Source organism: Podarcis vaucheri (genome assembly GCF_965113315.1).
Source record: "Podarcis vaucheri genome assembly, chromosome: 8".
Taxonomy (NCBI): Eukaryota; Metazoa; Chordata; class Lepidosauria; order Squamata; family Lacertidae; genus Podarcis; species Podarcis vaucheri.
The window spans coordinates 8,839,413-8,860,811 of record NC_138766.1 but is presented as its reverse complement, the minus strand read 5'-3'; the positions used below and the strand labels follow the sequence as shown (position 1 = coordinate 8,860,811).

Genomic DNA, 21,399 nt, shown 5'->3' with positions numbered 1-21,399 from the left:
TAAATTTACGGACTATTTGGAGAGTAATTGTGATGATCATATTACGCTTGTAGGTGTGTGAGAAGTTTTGTAAGGTGGATTATTTGAAATATTGCCCCCCCCAAAAAAAGGTAACGAGGGGGACTGTTAGTTAAGATAATTAAAGGCGATAGGAACTTAAGAAATGCAGAATAAGTGATAAGAACAGAAGACCATCAGAGGGGCTGATGGAAGTCCAAAAAGATTGTATAAGATGTGAAGTTCTGTTGTATGAATGATAAAAATATGTAAAAATTAATAAAAATTATATTTTTAAAAAACAGAAAAAGAACTGAAGGATATTGTTTGCTTGTTATCAGGAATTGGTGGCAAGTCGTCTGGGCACAGGAAGCAAAAAGCATCACCTTTCAGGCTGAAGGCAAAGCTCAACTTACAAGCAGTGGTCTTCAGCAAACATCCGATGTCTTTGCCATTCTTGTTGCCTTTGTTTTTCTTCAAGCTTGTTGGCCTATAATAGGAAAGCATCAAAACAAGGTGTCATCTCAGCAGGTAAAAAATAATTAACAGAGGTCACCCAGAAGCTAAACACACACATGCCGAGAGAAGACCCAAAGGTATAAAATTAATATTGATTCTCTGCAGTCATATTTTTCTGCAATCTGCTTGTCCCTTATTACAGTGGTACCTCGGGTTAAGTACTTAATTCATTCCGGAGGTCCGTTCTTAACCTGAAACTGTTCATAACCGGAAGCACCACTTTAGCTAATGGGGCCTCCTGCTGCCGCCGCGCCGCGCGGGAGCCCAATTTCTATTCTTATCCTGAAGCAAAGTTCTTAACCTGAAGCACTATTTCTGGGTTAGCGGAGTGTGTAACCTGAAGCGTACATAACCTGAAGCGTATGTAACCCGAGGTACCACTGTACTAGTAAATATATTTTATTTATTTCATGCGTTTTTATCCTGCCGTTTCCCCAATGGGCTCGGGGTGGCATACATGGCTTCTTCTCTGTTTTATTCTGAAATCTCAAACTTATGAGTAGCCTAGCAGGCTCCGTAGCCAAGTAGGGATCTAGGCAGATGCTAACTATTATACTTGCTCTCATTTGAGGGCCTTTTTAAAACCAGACACACAGGACAATGAAAAAATGTACAAGTGTAACAGTGACTTTCTTCCAGGGTGGGTTTGATTTAAATCACGATTTAAATCACTAGTCAGTAAGACTTGATTTAAATCTTTTTTTTTCTTTTTTAACAGAAAGACTCAGTTTTGCTGGTATAATCTTAATATTTACAACCAGAGGAAGGTTTCATTTTTGCAATAATAAATTTTCAGAGTAGTTTTTACAGTTATATCAAAAATTACTTGACTGTTAGGTCCAGTCGCGGATGACTCTGGGGTTATGGTGCTCATCTCACTTTACTGGCTGAAGGAGCCGGCGTACAGCTTCCGGATCATGTGGCCAGCATGACTAAGCCACTTCTGGTGAACCAGACCAGCACACGGAAACGCCGTTTACCTTCCCGCCAGATCGGTACCTATTTATTTACTTGCACTTTGATGTGCTTTTGAACTGCTAGGTTAGCAGGAGCAGGGATCAAGCAACGGAAGCTCAACCCATCGCAGGGATTCGAACCGCCAACCTTCTGATCGGCAAGCCCTAGACTCTGTGGTTTAGACCACAGCGCCACCCGCGTCCTGGCAAGTAATTACAACTATACTTCTATCAAGTAGCGTCAGCTTGTTTGATGGACACACCCATTTGCAAGGGGTACATGAGGGGGGGAAATGTTAAAATGGCTTGAGTGGGTCTTCTTACTTTCTCTCTCTGGATCATTTTCATTTTTAAAATGTCAGCTTCTTCAGCTTCTCTTTTGCGTCTTTCATATTCTTCTTTCTTCAGCTACAAGGAGAGAGAGAGAAAAAAAAAGTTCTGTCACTTTACAGACCAGACACCTACCTGCAAGCTAACTTCTCACATTTCAGGGAGGAAACTGACAAACAGAACCTCGAAACCAAAAAAAAAGTATTTGCTGGCGAATGTAAACGTGCTATCGAATCCAATGTGCACCTTAATTTTCGCAACGTAATTTGACCAAAAAATGGTGAGTACTAGATTCGAGTAAATAGAGTGTTTTATGGCTGTAACAGCTTTATTTGTTTTTTAATAGACACACGACACACCCTGGGACCTTGTGGTAAACAGCAGTTAAGGAATCTTGTAAAATAAAAAAATACAGTGGTGCCCCACAAGACGAATGCCTCGCAAGACGGAAAACTCGCTAGACGAAAGAGTTTTCCGTTTTGGAGGTGCTTCGCAAAACGAATCTCCTATGGGCTTGCTTCGCAAGACGACAATGTCTTGCGAGTTCCTGCTGGTTTTTTTCCTCCTCCCTTTTTCTAAGCCGCTAAGCCACTTATCAGCTGATCCGATAAGCTGATAAGCCGCTAAAAGCCGCTAATAGCGCTAATCCTCTAATCCGTCAATGGGCTTGCTTCGCAAGACGAAAAAACCGCTAGACGAAGAGAATCACAGAACGGATTCTTTTCGTCTTGCGAGGCACCACTGTAAAGGATAATTATTGAGTTCAGAAATTTCTGCTTCAGAATTTTATCCTCTTGTGACCAGTGTTTCCATGCACTTGTTTCCTTTACAAAAAAAATTAAAAAGTTAAGGTACGGCAAACAAATTCATCTCCTGGTTCCACGCTGTGACCAAGGAACCGACAGTCGCATCCTGCCTGACCTTTTGCTGGTATTTAGATTGGATGTGCTCAAGTTGCTGTTTCTGCCTCACTTCGGCCTCCGATATTCTTCCACCTATAAATACAAAAATGCATCATCTGTTCTGAAGTTCACTCTCAACAAAATGACATTATCAGAGGCAGCATTAAACTACATTGTATGCTAGCTGAGGGATTAATTGCTGACACAATGGTTATGGCTACAAAAAAAAGCTTGCAGATGCAGGGACGTATCCAGGACATCCCCACTGAAAGTCAACAGGGAGACAAAACCCCACCTAGGACAATATATTTAATTCTCTACATAGCACTATCCGTTAGTTTGGGAGAGGGAGATGGCATTTAACCCTGTATTGTTCTGCAGGGTGATTACTTTTAATTTCTGAGTTTCTTGCCTTTTTTCCTTCCCAAGTTTTTACAAACCCCACCCCAGGACAGACACTGGGGAAGGCTTTGAAGGATGCCCATGGCAGAGGCTATTCACCACTACACCCCCCCCCCGTAAAACAAGTAAACATTAAAGACAGGTAACTTTTCCTTAATGCTGGAAGAGGCCTTTGTTGAATGGCGTAGATCAGACGTGTCCTACAGGTAGATCACCCCCCAAAGAAGCTCAGAAACTTTCGCTCCCCTTAAAAAAAGCTCAACATTTTTGCTCTGCACCCCCAAAAATGGGGTTGATCACTGCCAGTTTTTAACTCTGTGAGTAGATCGCAGTCTCTTGAGAGGGGGGCCACTGTAGGGATGACCGCTGGGTGCGGAGCACACTCCCCACCCGCAGGCAGCCTCAGCCTGCCTGCACGTGTGACCTTGGGGTGTGGAGCACACTCCCCCTCACAGATAAGGCCACAGCTGTCTGAACATCGTGCCCTCTGTCCAATCTTTTGCGGTCTCAGTAGTCTGCGGTGTCCTGGCTGTACCCTTTGTCTCTGAGACCTTTGTCTCTTTCGTCATACATTTTGCAAGGGGAAAATGACACGGTGGAAACAGGTGCCAAAATAACTTTGTACCACCCCACAATCCTGGGACTGGAAGATGTGTAAAGGTCACTGCCCAAAATGTATCTGTCTGGGTTTGCATATTGTGTCAATAAAAGGAGCCTCCACGCAGCTGGCCGGCAGCTTGCTTGCAGCTCACCTGTGCACAGCTCACTTGCATTATCAACTCCTGCCTCATGTCCTTCACTTCAGGCCACCCTTGATGTAGATCTTAGGCATGAGAAGTAAAGGTAAAGGGACCCCTGACCATTAGGTCCAGTCGTGACCGACTCTGGGGTTGCGGCGCTCATCTCGCTTTATTGGCCAAGGGAGCCGGTGTACAGAGGAACCGTCTCTGGGGTTGTGGCACTCATCTCGCTTTATTGGCCGAGGGAGCCGGTGTACAGCTTCTGGGTCATGGGAGCGGTACCTATTTATCATCTTGCACTTTGATGTGCTTTTGAACTGCTAGGTTGGCAGGAGCAGGGACCGAGCAACGGGAGCTCACCCTGTCACAGGGATTCAAATTGCCGACCTTCTGATCGGCAAGTCCTAGGCTCTGTGGTTTAACCCACAGCGCCACCCGCGTCCCTAGGCATGAGAAAGGACACTTCTAATGGAAATGAAGGTTCCAGGAGGCAGAATGTAGCACTATACAGTATTAAATTCTGCTTCCAGCAGAATGCCTCTGCAACACTGAAGAGCTCTCATGTGGAAGCTACCCTACTATTGCTTAGTCAATGTTTGAAGCAGATATTCTGGGCTTCTGCCTCTACTCAACACATCATTGCTATTTTCCATCACTTCCGTCAGTTTATTCAAGCTATTCAATAGTGAAATTTTGATATTCCAGGTACGTTTATGAAGTACATTATATGGTTGACTCAGGGCAAAATGCTAACATGGCCACAATCACTTAATGCAAAGTGATAAGCAGTTCCAATCATATTTTTCAGGCACAAACTATTTATAAACCCATGCTAGTTATTGCTTGGGACTCCATTACGGAAGAGACAACGAGTTCTGTGATCTTATTTGCTTTTATCCCTGGCTCTGTAGATCAGCTAGACACTGGAGCTGCCTGCCTGGGTGTCAGCTGTGGACATGGAATATTTCAATAATTATGGGAAATCCTACACTATTTGTTGAAGGTTACCAAGTGTGTGATATAAAGCTTCAAAGTTATAGAAGCCTGATGATCTGGCCACTGAAGCTTCCATTTCCCCAAAGAGAGGAAGTTTTAATTCTCACAACAATCAAACAGTGGGAAACAATCGGAATTCTTCAAAATAAGCTAAAAAAAACCACAGCATCTCAAATGTATTTCCCTTTCCCCCACTTGTTCACTTACCCAGTTTCTGGGGTGTCAAGGTAATTAGCCCCGGCCTGTGCCGTTCCTTCCATTTCTCCAGGTCTTCCAACTCTTTGGTAGCAACTGAAATATGGTAAGTGAAGCAAAGAGTCAAAATACTGCAAGGAAAAGGTATCAGGCCAGGCAGAAAATAAATGGCCCCCACGTCTCACAAGGTTAGTGTCAGTGGTCACTTGGTGGACTCAAGTGCTGTTTGAGGCAAAATGGGAATGTGTCACCACGCTGGTGGCAAGGTGCCCACAGGGGCTTCGGCTGCTTGAGGCAGTCATCCCACCTTGCCTCGTGGGTGGGCTGGCCCTGGAGAGCAAAGCTCTGCCACTCATCAACGCCCATGACTTCTACAGGGCACTATAATTTTCAAGAGTGAACTTTAAGGCCACTTGCAAGGTGTAGGCTTGCTTCCAACAACACATTTGTAGGATTACACTGTAATAGCTTAAGTCGGTCATGATACCCTGACCACAGGGGCAGAAGTCTTGCAGTACTGAAAGGAGTGAGATCCAATTCAGTCAGTGTTTCAGTGGATATACAAAATGCAGAAGTGAGGTTGTAGTCCGCATAATACTTTCAAGACAGAATGGAAAGATCTCATCAGATCCACTCACGTGCAAATGAATTGAAAAGGCCATATGTTTGTTTTTACTTTAATAACGTATGAGTTGCCCAATAAAAATATTCTCTAGCTGAAAAAACCTATAAAAAGGTAAAGGTAAAGGACCCCTCCGGTGGGAAGGTAAACGGCATTTCCTTGTGCTGCTCTGGTTTGCTAGAAGAGGCTTAGTCATGCTGGCCACATGACCTGGAAGCTGTACGCCGGCTCCCTCAGCCAATAAAGCGAGATGAGCGCCGCAACCCCAGAGTCGTCCACGACCTAAGGGTCAGGGGTCCCTTTACCTTTAAAGGACCCCTGGCAGTTAAGTCCAGTCGCAGACGACTCTGGGGGTGTAGTGCTCATTTCGCTCTATAGGTTGGGGGAGCCGGCATTTGTCCGCTGACAGTTTTTCCGGGTCATGTGGCCAGCATGACTAAGCCGCTTCTGGCACAAGGGAACAAGAAACCAGAGCAGCGCATGGAAATGTCATTTACCTTCCCACTGGAGCGATACCTACTTATCTACTTGCACTTTAACGTGCTTTTGAACTGCTATGTTGACAGGAGTTGGGACCGAGCAATGGGAGCTCACCCCATCAAGGGGATTCGAACCACCGACCTTCTGATCGGCAAGCCCAAGAGGCTCAGTGGTTTAGACTACAGCGCCATCCGTGTCCTGAAAAAAGCTATAGAGCACACCAATTAGCAGGTGCACTTTGTTAAAATTGAAACATAAGGAGCTGCCTGTTACCATTTACTAATCTAGCCCAGATGGTCTGAGGCACTTTCATACATCATCTGCAACTTTCTAGATTACCGACACCCATCCTTTTCTCAGGACTTGTGAGCAAGAAGAAAGACTTGTGAGCAAGTGTCTATTCCTGCCCACAAAGGCAACATACAACCCAGGAACTGATACACTATGAAGAGGTTCGTCAACAGGATCACGTACTTACTTTTCTGTAACTGATTCCTCCTTACTGGATTTGGAGGAATCACAGCAAAGGCACCCAGACTAGAGAGGTTGCAGGTTGAAAGAAGAGACACGGGAGGGAGAGAGAGAAAATACTTTACTATCTAGCATTCACTAGATGTATCTTTAGATTGTTGTAGATTTTTAGTTGTATTTATTTCATTTGAGACAAGGACATTCATATGCCACCCTCTAAAACTATTTCTTGCACAGATCCAGTCTTTCCCCTCAATGGAAAATAATGGTGATGGTTGCTGTGAAAGATGGCAACCATATTTCATAAGAGTAAAAAAACCAATGTTTTATAGTAGAATTACTGAAATTAATGGGTGTAAGTTAGTCATGCTCATTAATTTCAATGGGTCTCCTCTGAGTAAAAACATGGGTACACATAGAGTACACATTGCTATCCAGTGCACTCCCACTATTTTTTAAGCCATATTTACACGTTACCTACAATCCATACCGATTTTGTAGTTTCTAGATCAGGCATAGGCAAACTCCGGCCCTCCACATGTTTTGGAACTACAATTCCCACCATCCCTAGCTAACAGGACCACTGTTCAGGGATGATGGAAATTGTAGTCTCAAAACATCTGGAGGGGCGGAGTTCTAGATAACCACTGGTATTTGCTGTGTTTTTCTTCAAACGTGCTTCAATGCAACTAGAAAAGTTGGGCCACATTCTCATGTTGAATCTGGTGTGTGCATTTGAGAGAATCATTGTGCATGTTCAGATGATGGCGCATTCACAGGTGACACCTTCACAAACAGGGGTTCTGGCAACGCTTGTTGCGTGATGACATCCCCGACCCCTCTCTGGTGTGTACAGCAAAGGGCAAATGTGAATTGAAATTCAGAGGGAGAAGGTAAATTACTTCAACATTTAAGCCATTAATGTGTACACAGCCACAGCTCAATACCATCCGTAGTTTCATTTTGCCAGCTATGAAAAGATACAGCTGCTTCTCTCCCGAAATGTATGAAGCTAAATAAATCTGAAAGAAGACTCCAGAAAGAGAAGCCCCAAAGAAAAGAAAAAAGACTCCCTTGGGATCAATTTAATTGTATACTGCCTTGGAAGCATTATCCTGAAACACAGGCCATAAATAATTATAGTAAGTAATATATAAATAGTTCATTTATATTTCTTTTAATTAGTATTTATCAGAAGAAATATGAACTTAAGCATTTTCAGAATGGCTACCCTAGCGCTTCTATTTGCTTCCTTACCTATTCTAACCTCTCTGGTACTTCGAACAGAAAACAAATTTTTCCTTCACCGCCACCACCACCCTACCTGAAGTTATGCTGCCTTCTCCCTGCTACAGAGGAAGACGAGTGGTGAATGTGTCCTTACAGACGCTTCTGAAGTCGGAAGGATGTATTTTTATTTCCCAGGACAAAACTTCTTAGATCATAATCGTAATGTCTGCTGCCAAGCGCAGTAGCAGAACTCTGTCACAGCTTGACCAGATTCTCATTTCATTTCCATGGCATCAAAGTTAAAGGCTTATGTAGCTTTTGGTAATAGCAAAAGATAGATTCTAGCATTTTTTTAAGATATGAGAAAGTTGTGGCATACACAGGAAATGTCAGCACACGGGGAAAAGGCAACAAATCTTATTTTATTATGCAGACAGAGGCCTTCGCTCAGTTCTGTGAGACGCTTACAGAACACCGCCTGGGAACAAGAGCCCTTCTACACAATCTGTCAAGGCAAGATCCAAATACATTTAACACTCTGTATGATAGCTCTGCAAGTCAGCAAGAATAGCAATGACACCTGTATGGAAAGGAGAAGCCAAAGTGATTTATAAGTTGGAGCACAGAAGGAAAGGGTTGCCAAACACTAGCAGAGAATTAAAGAGATACCCAAAGACTAGACTGCACATACCCTGATTTCCTCTTTTAGTATGATATCCCCGTTTATTGTACATCATTAGAGAGTGATGATAACATATAGTGCATCTAAACTCAGCAATATTCTGAGTTTGGTGGAGGGGGATTAAAAATGCAATGTGGCAGTTTGACCTAATTTACCTTTGTTGCAAAACTGCTGCATTTTCGCACAATACATCTCTTTGCTGACCCTTTTCTATATGACACGTTTTCAGTTAATTAGGCACATGAACGTGTAGCAAATGGATTTTAACATCTGTACAACCTAATTATGTAATTTCTGCGCCCTGCAGAAATGCAAGCGGTTGCCTCTCAGGCTGACTGTTCTTATAGCTTTCATTAGAGAGTTGCTGTAAGAAACTATCAATATCAGCTTGCATCTGATCTGTGTACACCAGTGTTTCACAACCTTTTCCTGAATGGGGCCCCCTTCTGACCTTGTTTCTTTCCTGTGCCCCCCCATGGATGTAGCCAAGGGGGGCAGGGGGGCAGCTGCCCCCCAATAAGGAAAAAAGTCAATACAAATCTGAGGTTCTGCCTTCTCTCCAAGAAAAATCCTGGCTATCCCCATCCTACCGGTAGAAAGGTAACTATTTAAATGCTTTGCTTGTAAGTAGATGTTTTATTTATACTTTTATAATTTATACAAAATACAATTACATAAAATGATAGGAACATAATGAAATAATGTTGAAGCAGAAAAACAGAGAATCATGGAACTGGAAGGGACCCCAAAGGTAATCTTTCTAGTGCATGATCCCTAGCTAGCAGGACCAGTGATCAGGGTTGATGCAAATTGTAGTCTCAAAACATCTGGAGGGCCGAGGTTGAGGAGGCCTGGCCTAGATAAAACCCGACAGATCCACACAATCTCACCTGGGAGTAAGGCCCATTGAATTCAGTGCAGCTTTCTTCTGGTATGTATAGTTAAATCCATGGTTTTCCCAGTAGTGATGTGTGGAAGTGAGAGCTGGACCATAAAGAAGGCCGATTGCCGAATAATTGATGCTTTTGAATTATGGTGCTGGAGGAGACTCTTGAGAGTCCCATGGACTGCAAGAAGATCCAACCTATCCATTCTGAAGGAAATCAGCCCTGAGTGCTCACTGGAAGGACAGATCCTGAAGCTGAGGCTCCAATACTTTGGCCACCTCATGAGAAGAGAAGACTCCCTGGAAAAGACCCTGATGTTGGGAAAGATGGAGGGCACAAGGAGGAGGGGACGACAGAGGACAAGATGGTTGGACAGTGTTCTCGAAGATACGAACATGAGTTTGACCAAACTGCGGGAGGCAATGGAAGACAGGAGTGCCTGGCGTGTTCTGGTCCAGGGGGTCACGAAGAGTCGGGCACGACCAAACAACAACAACATTCTTCTGAGGAGACACTTTGTTATTTACTAGATGCATGTCAGTAGCACCAGATGACCCCACCCCTTGCGGAGCCGGCCAACACTGCCAAGGGGCCCTGTGCCCCTTGGCAACATCCGAAGGCCATGATGCGCTACGCGCTGGGGTGGATTGCACCCTGCGCATTGAAGAGTCAGGCCCAGGCTGCCACCGGACCCAGCACTGGCGACAGCAAAAAAGCAGCTCCGGCTCTCCCAGCCCTACCCGTTGCAACCTCAAAACTGCACTTACTTGACCTGGGGGTTCTGGACTATAGGCTCTACTGGTCAAAGCAGGAGACCAGCAAACCAAATACTGACAAAACGGAGATAGTTCTCCAACCTGAGATTTAGGTGCCCTGCCTGGTCTTGATAGGACTCCAGTCTCTCTCAGGGAGCATCTACATAACTTGTGAGGACTCCTGGATCCAACATTGTCCCTAGAGATGAAAATGTCTTTTGTGGCCTTCTTTTGGCTTCAGATGGTTCCCCAGTTAGGACCATTTCTGGACAGAGAGTGTTTGGCCACAGTACAGTGGTACCTCAGGTTACGTACTTAATTCGTTCCAGAGGTCCGTTCTTAACCTGAAACTGTTGTTAACCTGAAGCACCACTTTAGTTAATGGGACCTCCTGCTGCTGTCACGCCGCCGGAGCACAATTCCTGTTCTCATCCTGAAGCAAAGTTCTTAACCCAAGGTACTATTTCTGGGTTAGCGGAGCCTGTAACCTGAAGTGTATGTAACCTGAAGCGCATGTAACCCGAGGTACCACTGTACTTAATTCATTCCAGAGGTCCATTCTTAACCTGAAACTGTTCTTAACCTGAAGCACCACTTTAGCTAATGGGGCCTCCTGCTGCTGCGCCGCTGCTGCACGATTTCTGTTCTCATCCTGAAGCAAAGTTCTTAACCCGAGGTACTATTTCTGGGTTAGTGAAGTCTGTAACCTGAAGTGTATGTAACCCGAGGTACCACTGTATCTTGTGCTCTGGTCATTTCCCAGCTGCCTTACTTAACACACTGCACGTGAGGCTGCCATTGCTACGTTTTTAATCAATTCAGTCAGATGCAACAACAGGACACCAATTCTAGAAGAATTACTCCATTGTCTGCCTGTTCACTTCCTGGACCAATTGAAGGTGCATGTTAAAGCCTTAGACAACACTCGTCAAGGACCACCTCTCCCTATTCAAGCCTGCCTGTGCCTTTCATCTGGGCTGAGGAGTGGCATCTTCTTCAGCTTCCACCATCTACGGAAATCCATTACGTGACAACACATGAGAGACCCTAATGGGCAATGGCACTCTGGGTACAGACTGCTTTCTCCTCAAAGCGGTCTGATTGGCACCAACTCTGTCGCTTTGGGATACTTCCTCATCCAGGCATTTTCAGAGTTTTAGTTTTAATTGCTTAACCCAGCTGTGCTGTTGATGGTTTTAGCAGTCTTAATTTGTTATGCTTGTGAAATTCCATTTCTGAGGTTTGGTTATTTTGTTTGTGGCACTGTGCCCCGATACCGATACGGACGAAGGGTGGATTGCACATTTTGTAATAATGTAAGAAGTAGCTTAGGGACGCGGGTGGCGCTGTGGGTTAAACCACAGAGCCTAGGACTTGCCGATCAGAAGGTCGGCGGTTCATATCCCCACGGCGGGGGTGAGCTCCCGTTGCTCGGTCCCAGCTCCTGCCAACCTAGCAGTTCAAAAGCACATCAAAGTGCAAGTAGATAAATAGGTACCGCTCTGGCGGGAAGGTAAACGGCGTTTCTGTGAGCTGCTTTGGTTCGTCAGAAGCAGCTTAGACATGCTGGCCACATGACCTCCGGAAGCTGTACGCTGGCTCCCTCGGCCAATAAAGTGAGATGAGCGCTGCAACCCCAGAGTCGGCCACGACTGGGCCAACTTTACTAAAAAGTAGCTTTCAAATACAGTGGTACCTCAGGTTACATATGCTTCAGGTTACAGACTCCGCTAACCCAGAAATAGTGCTTCAGGTTAAGAACTTTGCTTCAGGATGAGAACAGAAATTGTGCTTAGGGGGCGCGGCGGCAGCGGGAGGCCCCATTAGCTAAAGTGATGCTTCAGGTTAAGTACAGCTTCAGGTTAAGTACGGATCTCCGGAACGAATTAAGTACTTAACCTGAAGTACCACTGTACATTTTTGTTTTTTAATACAGTACAAGCCTGTTTTGAATTGGTAGGGCATTTTTGCAGGAAGCTATGCTCATCATTGACTACAAACAATACATCCTAGGTTCCCATGCTGCTCACGCTGCAGCGGAAACAATCAAACTCTTAGGGAAACAGCTTCTTCTCAGGACCCAGTTGGATGGGTCCGGAAGACTCCCAATAACTCAGCAGGGCAAAAAGCAGCTCAGGGAAGGAGATTAAGCGAAATTACATGGAGAAAAATGATTCTCACATAAACTCTCAGTACTGCAGCCCTTATTTATCCAGTTTGGAGCCCCATGCAGCCTTTTAAAGTACGCATTGGCAGCTATGATAACGGCACTCTCATTTCATCTACATTAGACCTCAGAATAATGCTGTTGGAGTGCTTGAGGGAGGTGGTGATCAGATCATGAACTGATTAGTGAAAAAGCCCCCAATAGTTTATTCAAAACCCAATTCCAATTAACCAAAAGCTGAGCTAACAAGCAGAGTGCATTTTGTTGTTCCAATTTTGTGGATTGTCTCGATTTCAGAATGTATTCGAAAACAGCAACACACAAGGACTGAGTAGTTGCACCTAAAAGGTAAAGGGTAAAGGGACCCCTGACCATTAGGTCCAGTTGTGACCGACTCTGGGGTTGCGGTGCTCATCTCGCTTTATTGGCCGAGGGAGCCGGCATACAGCTTCATGTGGCCAGCATAACTAAGCTGCTTCTGGTGTACTAGAGCATCACACGGAAATGCCGTTTACCTTCCCACTGGAGTGGTACCTATTTATCTACTTGCACTTCGACGTGCTTTCAAACTGCTAGGTTGGCAGGAGCAGAGACTGAGCAACGGGAGCTCACCCCGTCACGGGGATTCGAACCACCGACCTTCTGATCGGCAAGCCCTAGGCTCTGTGGTTTAACCCACAGTGCCACCCATGTCCTAAGAGACAATTAATGTTGTATTCAAGCTTCTAAAAAACTGAGTACTGGAAATGCCACAACAAACTGAGCTAGTGGATTTACTAAACACTTCATATTTTTACTTCCTGCTATGTAGCCATGGGAGTTTTCCAGAGCATGACTCAATCAAGTTTCTAATTAGGGCATGGTCTTGCAAAGCTTCCCAAACTCCCCTTTGCAAGATGAGAAATGTCTACACGCTACACCAAAGGAGGTTTCACATGCTTTGCGCATGAGAGCTGGTCGCCTTCAATGGAGACAGAAGTTTTGACCAGACCTGATTTTTGGTTTACTCTTCATACCTGTAGAAGCAGTTTGGCTGCTTCCGAAAAATGACTCCTAAAGACTCAGGAACATGCCAGTTAGGGCTGAACCACACTTAATATATAATAATAATAATAATAATTTATTATTTATACCCCGCCATCTGGCTGAGTTTCCCCAGCCACTCTGGGCGGCTCCCAATCAAGTGTTAAAAACATTACAGCATTAAATATTAAAAACTTCCCTGAACAGGGCTGCCTTCAGATGTCTTTTAAAGATAGGATAGCTGCTTATATCCTTCACATCTGAAGGGTGTTCCACAGGATGGGTGCCACTACCAAGAAGGCCCTCTGTCTGGTTCCCTGTAACCTCACTTCTCGCAATGAGGGAACTGCCAGAAGGCCCTTGGTGCTGGATCTCAGTGTCCGGGCAGAACGATGGGGGTGGAGACGCTCTTTCAGATATACTGGACCGAGGCCATTTAGGGCTTTAAAGGTCAGCACCAACACTTTGAATTGTGCTCGGAAACAACTTAAGGCAGCCCTGTTCAGGGAAGTTTTTAACGTGTGATATTTTACTGTATTTTTGGTTTTTATGGAAGCCGCCCAGAGTGGCTGGGGAGGCCCAGCCAGATGGGCGGGGTATAAATAATAAATTATTATTATTATTATTATTATTATTATTATTATTATTATTATACTGGGAGCCAATGCAAATCTCTCAGGACCAGTGTTATGTGGTCCCGGCAGCCACTCCCAGTCACCAGTCTAGCTGCCGCATTCTGGATTAATTGCAGTTTCCGGGTCACCTTCAAAGGTAGCCTCACGTAGAGTGTGTTGCAGTAGTCCAAGCGGGAGATAACTAGAGCATGCACCTCTCTGGCGAGACAGTCCGCGGGCAGGTAGGGTCTTAGCTTGCGTACCGAATTAACCTGCACAGGGATGCCCCCTCATTGCCACTCAACTGGAGAAAATGTCAACCGGGTTTCAATGGGTCGCCATCCGCTCCACTTCAGCGGAAAATGACAGGTTTTTCCATGGATTGCTGTGGGACAAATGGTAAACCACAGGGACCCGTGCTTTCTAGGTGAGGGAGAAGTGGAAGTGTGCACAAACTGTATTATAATAGGGCTGGTAGTACAGTAACAAGACCTTGTTAGCATCATTCACATTAGATGGCAGCATACTTTGAAAACCGCAGTAGTTTACTGGACTTTGTAAGGGCCCTTTTATCCAGGATACTTTACAAATTCAACCCAAAATCTCCTGTGACCACAAAGAGGTTCCTGAAATATATTATTTGGCAGTTGACAACTAGGTTTCTTAATGACAGGCCTGTGCCGGCTAACACCGGAGTTTGATACACTACAACGAAGTAGCGCTACACTAAATAAATAAACAAACGAATAAATGCCACCCACTGGGAACAAGTCGAGAGTGGATAGGAAACAAGGGGAGCTGCCAATACCGACGGACATGACTGGTCCCTATTGAAATGAAGGGAAGAAAATAATGAGCTTCAGAGAAAGCAAGAAATATTCAATGCAATACAATCGCCATGAATGCAACTGACCGGTGGAAAACACAACCTGAAAAGAGAAGCAACGCATGTACTTTTGCAAACCAAGAAAGTCTTCAGTAAGAAATTATTTTTAAAAAGAAATGAATAAAGAAATAGCTCCTTTCGACGAAATGGGTCACTGGAATGAGACGGCTCTGCTTATCTTTCCCTCTTATTATTTCAGACGGGGGAGTTTGACGGCGCCCGGGCTACTTACTGCTGCGGCCGCTGCTCCTGCCCGCCCTCCGGCCCCGAAGCGCCCCCATCCCGGGGGCCGGCAGAGGCGTCGCCCGGCGAGGCGCCCCTTGGCAAGGGAGACGGAGAGGCCGAAGGCGTCCAGCTCATGGCTCCGGCTGCAAGGATTCCGCTCGCGGATACACGCGCGCCCAGAACAGCTGCTCCCTCGCCCAGCCGCAGGAAACGAAATCGAAAGTTTGCCGCAGGCGCTTTACTTTCGCTTTCCCCGCCAAGACACGCCCCGCCCTCGAACACACGCCCCCTCGCCTCACCTGCCGCGGAACACAGGTGATCTCCATGAAGGATGGAGTCACACCCCCCCAGGGGCCCAAATGTGCGGGGCCGCCCCCGCTGAGCAGGCTCGGTTGCAGGGCCAGCCTGGATCCCGCTTACCTGCGAGTAAGCGCCATGCAAACATGCGCTGGATTATGGAGAAAGCTAGAGAGTTCCAGAAAGACATCTACAGTGGCACCTCTGGTTACATACACTTCAGGTTACATACGCTTCAGGTTACATACGCTTCAGGTTACAGACTCTGCTAACCCAGAAATAGTGCTTTAGGTTAAGAACTTTGCTTCAGGATGAAAACAGAAATCGTGCTCCAGCGGCGCGGCAGCAGCAGGAGGCCCCATTAGCTAAAGTGGTGCTTCAGGTTAAGAACAGTTTCAGGTTAAGTACAGACCTGTGGAATGAATTAAGTACTTAACCCGAGGTACCACTGTACTTCTGCTTCATTGACTATGCAAAAGCCTTTGACTGTGTTGACCACAGCAAACTATGGCAAGTTCTTAAAGAAATGGGAGTGCCTGATCACCTCATCTGTCTCCTGAGAAATCTCTATGTGGGACAAGAAGCTACAGTTAGAACTGGGTATGGAACAACGGATTGGTTCAAAATTGGGAAAGGAGTATGACAAGGCTGTATATTCTCTCCCTGATTATTCAACTTATATGCGAATTCATCATGCGGAAGGCTGGGCTGGATGAATCCCAAGCTGGAATTAAAATTGCCGGAACAAATATCAACAACCTCAGATATGCAGATGACACAACCTTGATGGCAGAAAGTGAGGAGGGATTAAAGAACCCTTTAATAAGGGTGAAAAAGGAGAGCGCAAAACATGGTCTGAAGCTCAACATCAAAAAAACTAAGATCCTGGCCACTTGGCCCATCACCTCCTGGCAAATAGAAGAGGAAGAAATAGAGGCAGTGAGAGATTTTACTTTCTTGGGCTCCATGAGCACTACAGATGGTGACAGCAGTCACGAAATTAAAAGACGCCTGCTTCTTGGGAGAAAAGCAAAGACAAACCTAGACAGCATCTTAAAAAGCAGAGACATCACCTTGCCAAAAAAGATCCGTATAGTTAAAGCTATGGTTTTCCCAGTAGTGACGTATGGAAATGGGAGATGGACCATAAAGAAGGCTGATCGCCGAAGAATTGATGCTTTTGAATTATGGTGCTGGAGGAGACTCTTAAGAGTTCCATGGACTGCAAGAAGATCAAACCTCTCCATTCTGAAGGAAATCAGCCCTGAGCGCTCACTGGAAGGACAGATCCTGAAGCTGAGGCTCCAATACTTTGGCCACCTCATGAGAAGAGAAGACTTCCTGGAAAACACCCTGATGTTGGGAAAGATGGAGGGCACAAGGAGAAGGGGACGACAGAGGACGAGATGGTTGGATAGTGTCTTCGAAGCTACCAGCATGAGTCTGACCAAACTGTGGGAGGCATGGGAAGACAGGAGTGCCTGGCGTGCTCTGGTCCAGGGGGTCACGAAGAGTCGGATACGACTGAACGACTAAACGACTAAACAACAGGCGCCATGCAATGCAACAGGACTCGCTGTTGGGCAGGCATGGCTGGCTGGCGCTGTATGACCTGCGTGCTGCCTCCACGCAGAGGAAGCCCAGGGGCCAAGGAGGGCTCCCCACGACACCCACCCAAAGAGGAGGCAAGTGAGGCCCAGCCCCTTGGCAGGTGCCACTTTCCTCAGCTCTGCCTCTCTAAATTCCCTCCTGGCACTGTGTGGCACAAGAGGGGCAGGACAAGCCCGATCTGTGCTCATTGAGGCACACTGCCTGTTGACTGGGACCAGCGTTCTCGTGAGTTGCAAGTGGCGGCTCAGGGAAGAATCCTATTGGCACGGTGCTTTGGTGCGAGTTCTGTGGATCCCTTGCATAGCTGTCAACCTTCCCTTTTTTGCGGGAAATTGCCTTATTTCAGCGCCATTTCCAGCTGCTTCCCACTGCTATCCCAGATTGTTAGATATCCCGTAGACTCTCCCCGGGACAGGTGAGGCTGCTGATCCCTTATTTTCGAGGCTGCTGATCCCTTATTTTCAAATCTGAAAGTTGACAGCTATGGTCCCTTGCGCCCTAAGATGTGGGTTGACGACTGTAGCCTCAATGTGGGAGAATTAAGGGGGGGGACTAGATGCTGGGGGGCACTTCTGAGCAAACCTGCCTAGTAGGCATGATGTGGAAAGGACATTCACTTTGCCAGAGCCAAGCTGTGCAGGGCAGTATGTTTGGGAAGGTAACCTGGAAATGGTTACCGGGTAAGGCCTTTGCCAGCTCCAAGGTTTCCAGCCTTTCCTTTCACTTTCCTGGGCCTAAAAAGGTAAAGGTAAAGGAACCCCTAACCATTAGGTCCAGTCGTGACTGACTCTGGGCTTGCAGCGCTCATGTCGCTTTATTGGCCGAGGGAGCCAGCATACAGCTTCCGGGTCATGTGGCCAGCATGACTAAGCCGCTTCTGGCGAACCAGAGCAGCGCACGGAAACACCGTTTACCTTCCCGCCAGAGCAGTACCTATTTATCTACTTGCACTCTGACGTGCTTTTGAACTGCTAGGTTGGCAGGAGCAGGGACCGAGAAACGGGAGCTCACCCCGTCACGGGGATTCGAACTGCCGACCTTCTGATCAACAAGTCCTATGCTCTGTGGTTTAACCCACAACGTTAAACCACTGGGCCTGCTTTGTGCCTTTAACAACAGCCTGACGCAGAGCAGGCAAGTCTTTTCCCTCCACTTATTTCCCAGCCAGGAGATAAGTTCACCCACATAATTTCTGCTGCTGAAGCAAATACAGTTTGGCCCCACTGAAGTCAATAGGAATGTCAATAGGAACACACTCTGAAAATGGCTTGCAATTTTCTAGACTGCTGTATGCAAACACATTTCTCTGGAATAATTCAGGTGACGTCTTTTCCCCCTGTGCTTTTAATAGCCACACCACAGAAAGAATTTCTGGTGGGGACTTTTCTGGCGTGGAAATGGGAGCCGTGGTGGTCTGCTGCTCTTTCTGGCATACAGAACCCCATAATTGTGGGGGGGGGGCTCCCATCCCACACAGAAGAGCGATGTGTGTGGCAATCCTGCTTAAGAAAGGAGACCTTAAGGGCAAAACTAGATGGTACACAGCATTTGTTTCGGTATGCAGTTTGACCAATTCCGCATAAAGTTGGAGAAGTAACTTAAAGCACAGATTGGGCAGGCAGGAAGGTTGAACTGAGCACTTTACATGCCCTCCTCCTGGTTTTCCCTATCCATTTTTCTTCTGCTATGGGTTACTTTCAGAACTGGAGCCTCAAAAGATGACAGCCAGAGAGAAGCAGCAGGAGGGTAGAAATTCAACAGGGGTAGAATTCAGCTCTCCTCCCTCTCCTGCTGAACTTTGAATCACCCCCTTTATAAGAAATCCGTGGGCAAATTCTGGCACACGAATCTGCTACTGTTGGGTCTAGTCCCCTACCCTAAATGTGTTGTAGTGGTGCTGTAGTGGGTAACTATTGGACTTGAATCCTATTGAATATAGGATTTGAAATCTAGGTATTCCCTAGTGACCTTGGACTAATCAACAATATTACTCATCCTAGCCTCACAAGGCTGTTCGGAGGTTTAAAAAGGGGCAAAGACACCATATGACCACCCTGAACACCTGGGATGACGGAGTAGGATTAAAATGTAACAAATAAATCCAGAAATAGGTGTGGTTGTTGGGCAATAGGGAAAACAGCTTCTTCCGTCAGGGAAATATACTCTAGTTCTTTTCATTTCACATTAGAGATATTCTGGTTCAGACTATGAACCTGTCCATTTTGTAACGGCTAGATTTATTTCTGAGCACCATTTTCACCAGATGTTCTCCTGCAAACCTGTAAAGTACGCTTTGTCCCAACAGTTATTTCTGGAGTTCTTCTGTAGATCATCGTGCAAAACTCAGAATCACAGAACCGTAGAGTTGGAAGGGACTATGAGGGGCCATCTAGTCTAAGCCCCTGCAATGCAGGAATCTTTTGCCCAATGTGGGGCTTGTATCCACGACCCTGGGCTTCAGAGTCTCGTGCTCAAGTGACTAAACTAATAACAGAAAATGGCCTCTGAAATATGTTCCCTTTTCAGGGGCAAACTCATATTAGCCCCTTGTTCTAAATAAAACTCTCAGTGGCTATGAGCTGTGAAAACAACACATACAACCAAGTAGACTAATAATAATAATAATAATAATAATAATAATAATAATAATAATTTATTATTTATACCCCGGCCATCTGGCTAGGTTTCCCCAACCACTCTTTTCTTCTTTACATTTCTTCTCTATATTTGGGCTAGTGATACCTCTTGTTTGCTGCAGGCATTTTACATGGATGTTGTCTACCATCCAGATCTAAAATCCAGATGGCTCTGCAGTGTTACCTCATTTTGAGTCCGCCCTGTTTAGGGTCCATTTCGTCCAACGTCCGTGGCAAACCCGGAAGTACCAGAACAGATTACTTCGGGTCGGCCAATCATGCTTCGTGCATGCGCAGAGCAGCACTTTGTCGAGTGTCCCTTTCGTCGGGATCCGGGACGCAAAAGGAGGTACAACTGTACGCACAATGGCAGGCACTGTGGGGTGAGTGCAGGGCAAACGCAGCCAGAAGATCCATGGTGGTTCCCAACAATGTAAAATACAACAACAAAAAGCAGTATAAAACAAATTACAATCCCAACTTGAGTGGGTCCTAAAAATATACATCTCAGGTGTCAAGGGGAAAAATTCAACACCACGCTTTCCCAAATGTTTCCCATTTGAGCTTGCCCAACATAATAATCTCCCCCTAAGTGGGTGGCACTGTGGGTTAAATCACAGAGCCTAGGACTTGCTGATGAGAAGGTCGGCAGTTTGAATCCCCGTGACGGGGTGAGCTCCCGTTGCTCAGCCCCTGCTCCTGCCAAGCTAGCAGTTCAAAAGCACATCAGAGTGCAAGTAGATAAATAGGTACCACTCCGACGGGAAGGTAAACGGCGTTTCCGTGTGCTGCTCTGGTTCGCCAGAAGCAGCTTAGTCATGCTGGCCACATGACCTGGAAGCTGTACGCCGGCTCCCTCGGCCAATAAAGCGAGATGAGCACCGCAGTCCCATCTCTGGACTGGACCTAATGGTCAGGGGTCCCTTTACATTTATCTTTAAGACAATTTGGGGGCACCAGGGGGAGAAGTCCTGTTGTACTAGCTGAAGTCCTGGTGTGGGACCGGTCAGTTGAATCCAGCCCAAAGGTTTAGTGTCTCTGCACCAACCTTACAACCCAGGTGAGAACTCTTGAAACTGCTCTGAGAAATGTCCATAAAGTTCGTAGCATCGAGTCTTTCCGAATTGAGCCGAGGGAAATTTTTGGACTCTGCATTGCATCCTGAGGGAGATAGGCGCCTAAGCCTTTATCATAAACACAACAAACTCGCGGGTTCTTTTGTTGTGTTGGCATTTGTGTGGCAAGTCAAAACTCACCCCATTTTGTGGCCTTTCTTCACGTTGGGATCTTTCTTTGTTTTTGTGCGCAAAGGCACCAACCGATGCTGAGGCCTTTTACTCGACATCTATTACACTTATACAAGCAGTCAACAGGTTGCTGCCAGATTTGGCAACATACAAAGCACATCACTGAGCTTCTCTAGCTCACCTGTCCCAACTGCCGTCTTCCCAGAGCCCAACATTCTGTTTGGAAGTTTCTGTCAATGAGTGGCTCCCAGCATTATCCAATAATTGCTCTTCAGGTAAAACTGTAAGATGCTTTCCACAATCTTGGGAGGTATTGTGCGAACTTCTTGCGATATTCCATTCATACCAGTGGCATGACATAACTTCTGTGGTGGTGAGGGGGAAGGGTAAATTCACCTGATCATTCAGTGATTATTTACCGTAATTAGTTTGAAAGCATTTGTTAATTTAAGTGCGCTTACTTGATTTTTGTCCATTACATCATTAGAAAGACAAGGTTTGCTTTGGATCAGAAGTAAATAGGTGTTTA

The 21,399-nt window shown here is 45.9% G+C and overlaps 1 protein-coding gene across 4 annotated transcripts in view; it reads right to left on the bottom strand.

Annotated features, from left to right (window-relative positions):
- EPSTI1 (epithelial stromal interaction 1) overlaps positions 1–21,399 on the bottom strand; it is a 38,175-nt gene that overhangs the window by 15,862 nt on the left and 914 nt on the right. For 2 of the 4 annotated variants that reach the window (XM_082234627.1, XM_082234628.1), the window contains exons 2-7: positions 21,052–21,235; positions 6,618–6,676; positions 5,050–5,133; positions 2,724–2,797; positions 1,797–1,880; positions 414–487 (exon numbers count right to left, since the gene is read on the bottom strand). In XM_082234627.1, the coding sequence (XP_082090753.1) occupies positions 414–487; positions 1,797–1,880; positions 2,724–2,797; positions 5,050–5,133; positions 6,618–6,676; positions 21,052–21,235 (559 nt within the window). Of the gene's footprint in view, positions 1–413; positions 488–1,796; positions 1,881–2,723; positions 2,798–5,049; positions 5,134–6,617; positions 6,677–15,086; positions 15,289–20,879; positions 21,236–21,399 lie in introns of those variants that run through there. The other 2 variants (XM_082234630.1, XM_082234629.1) reach the window with 2 other exon arrangements.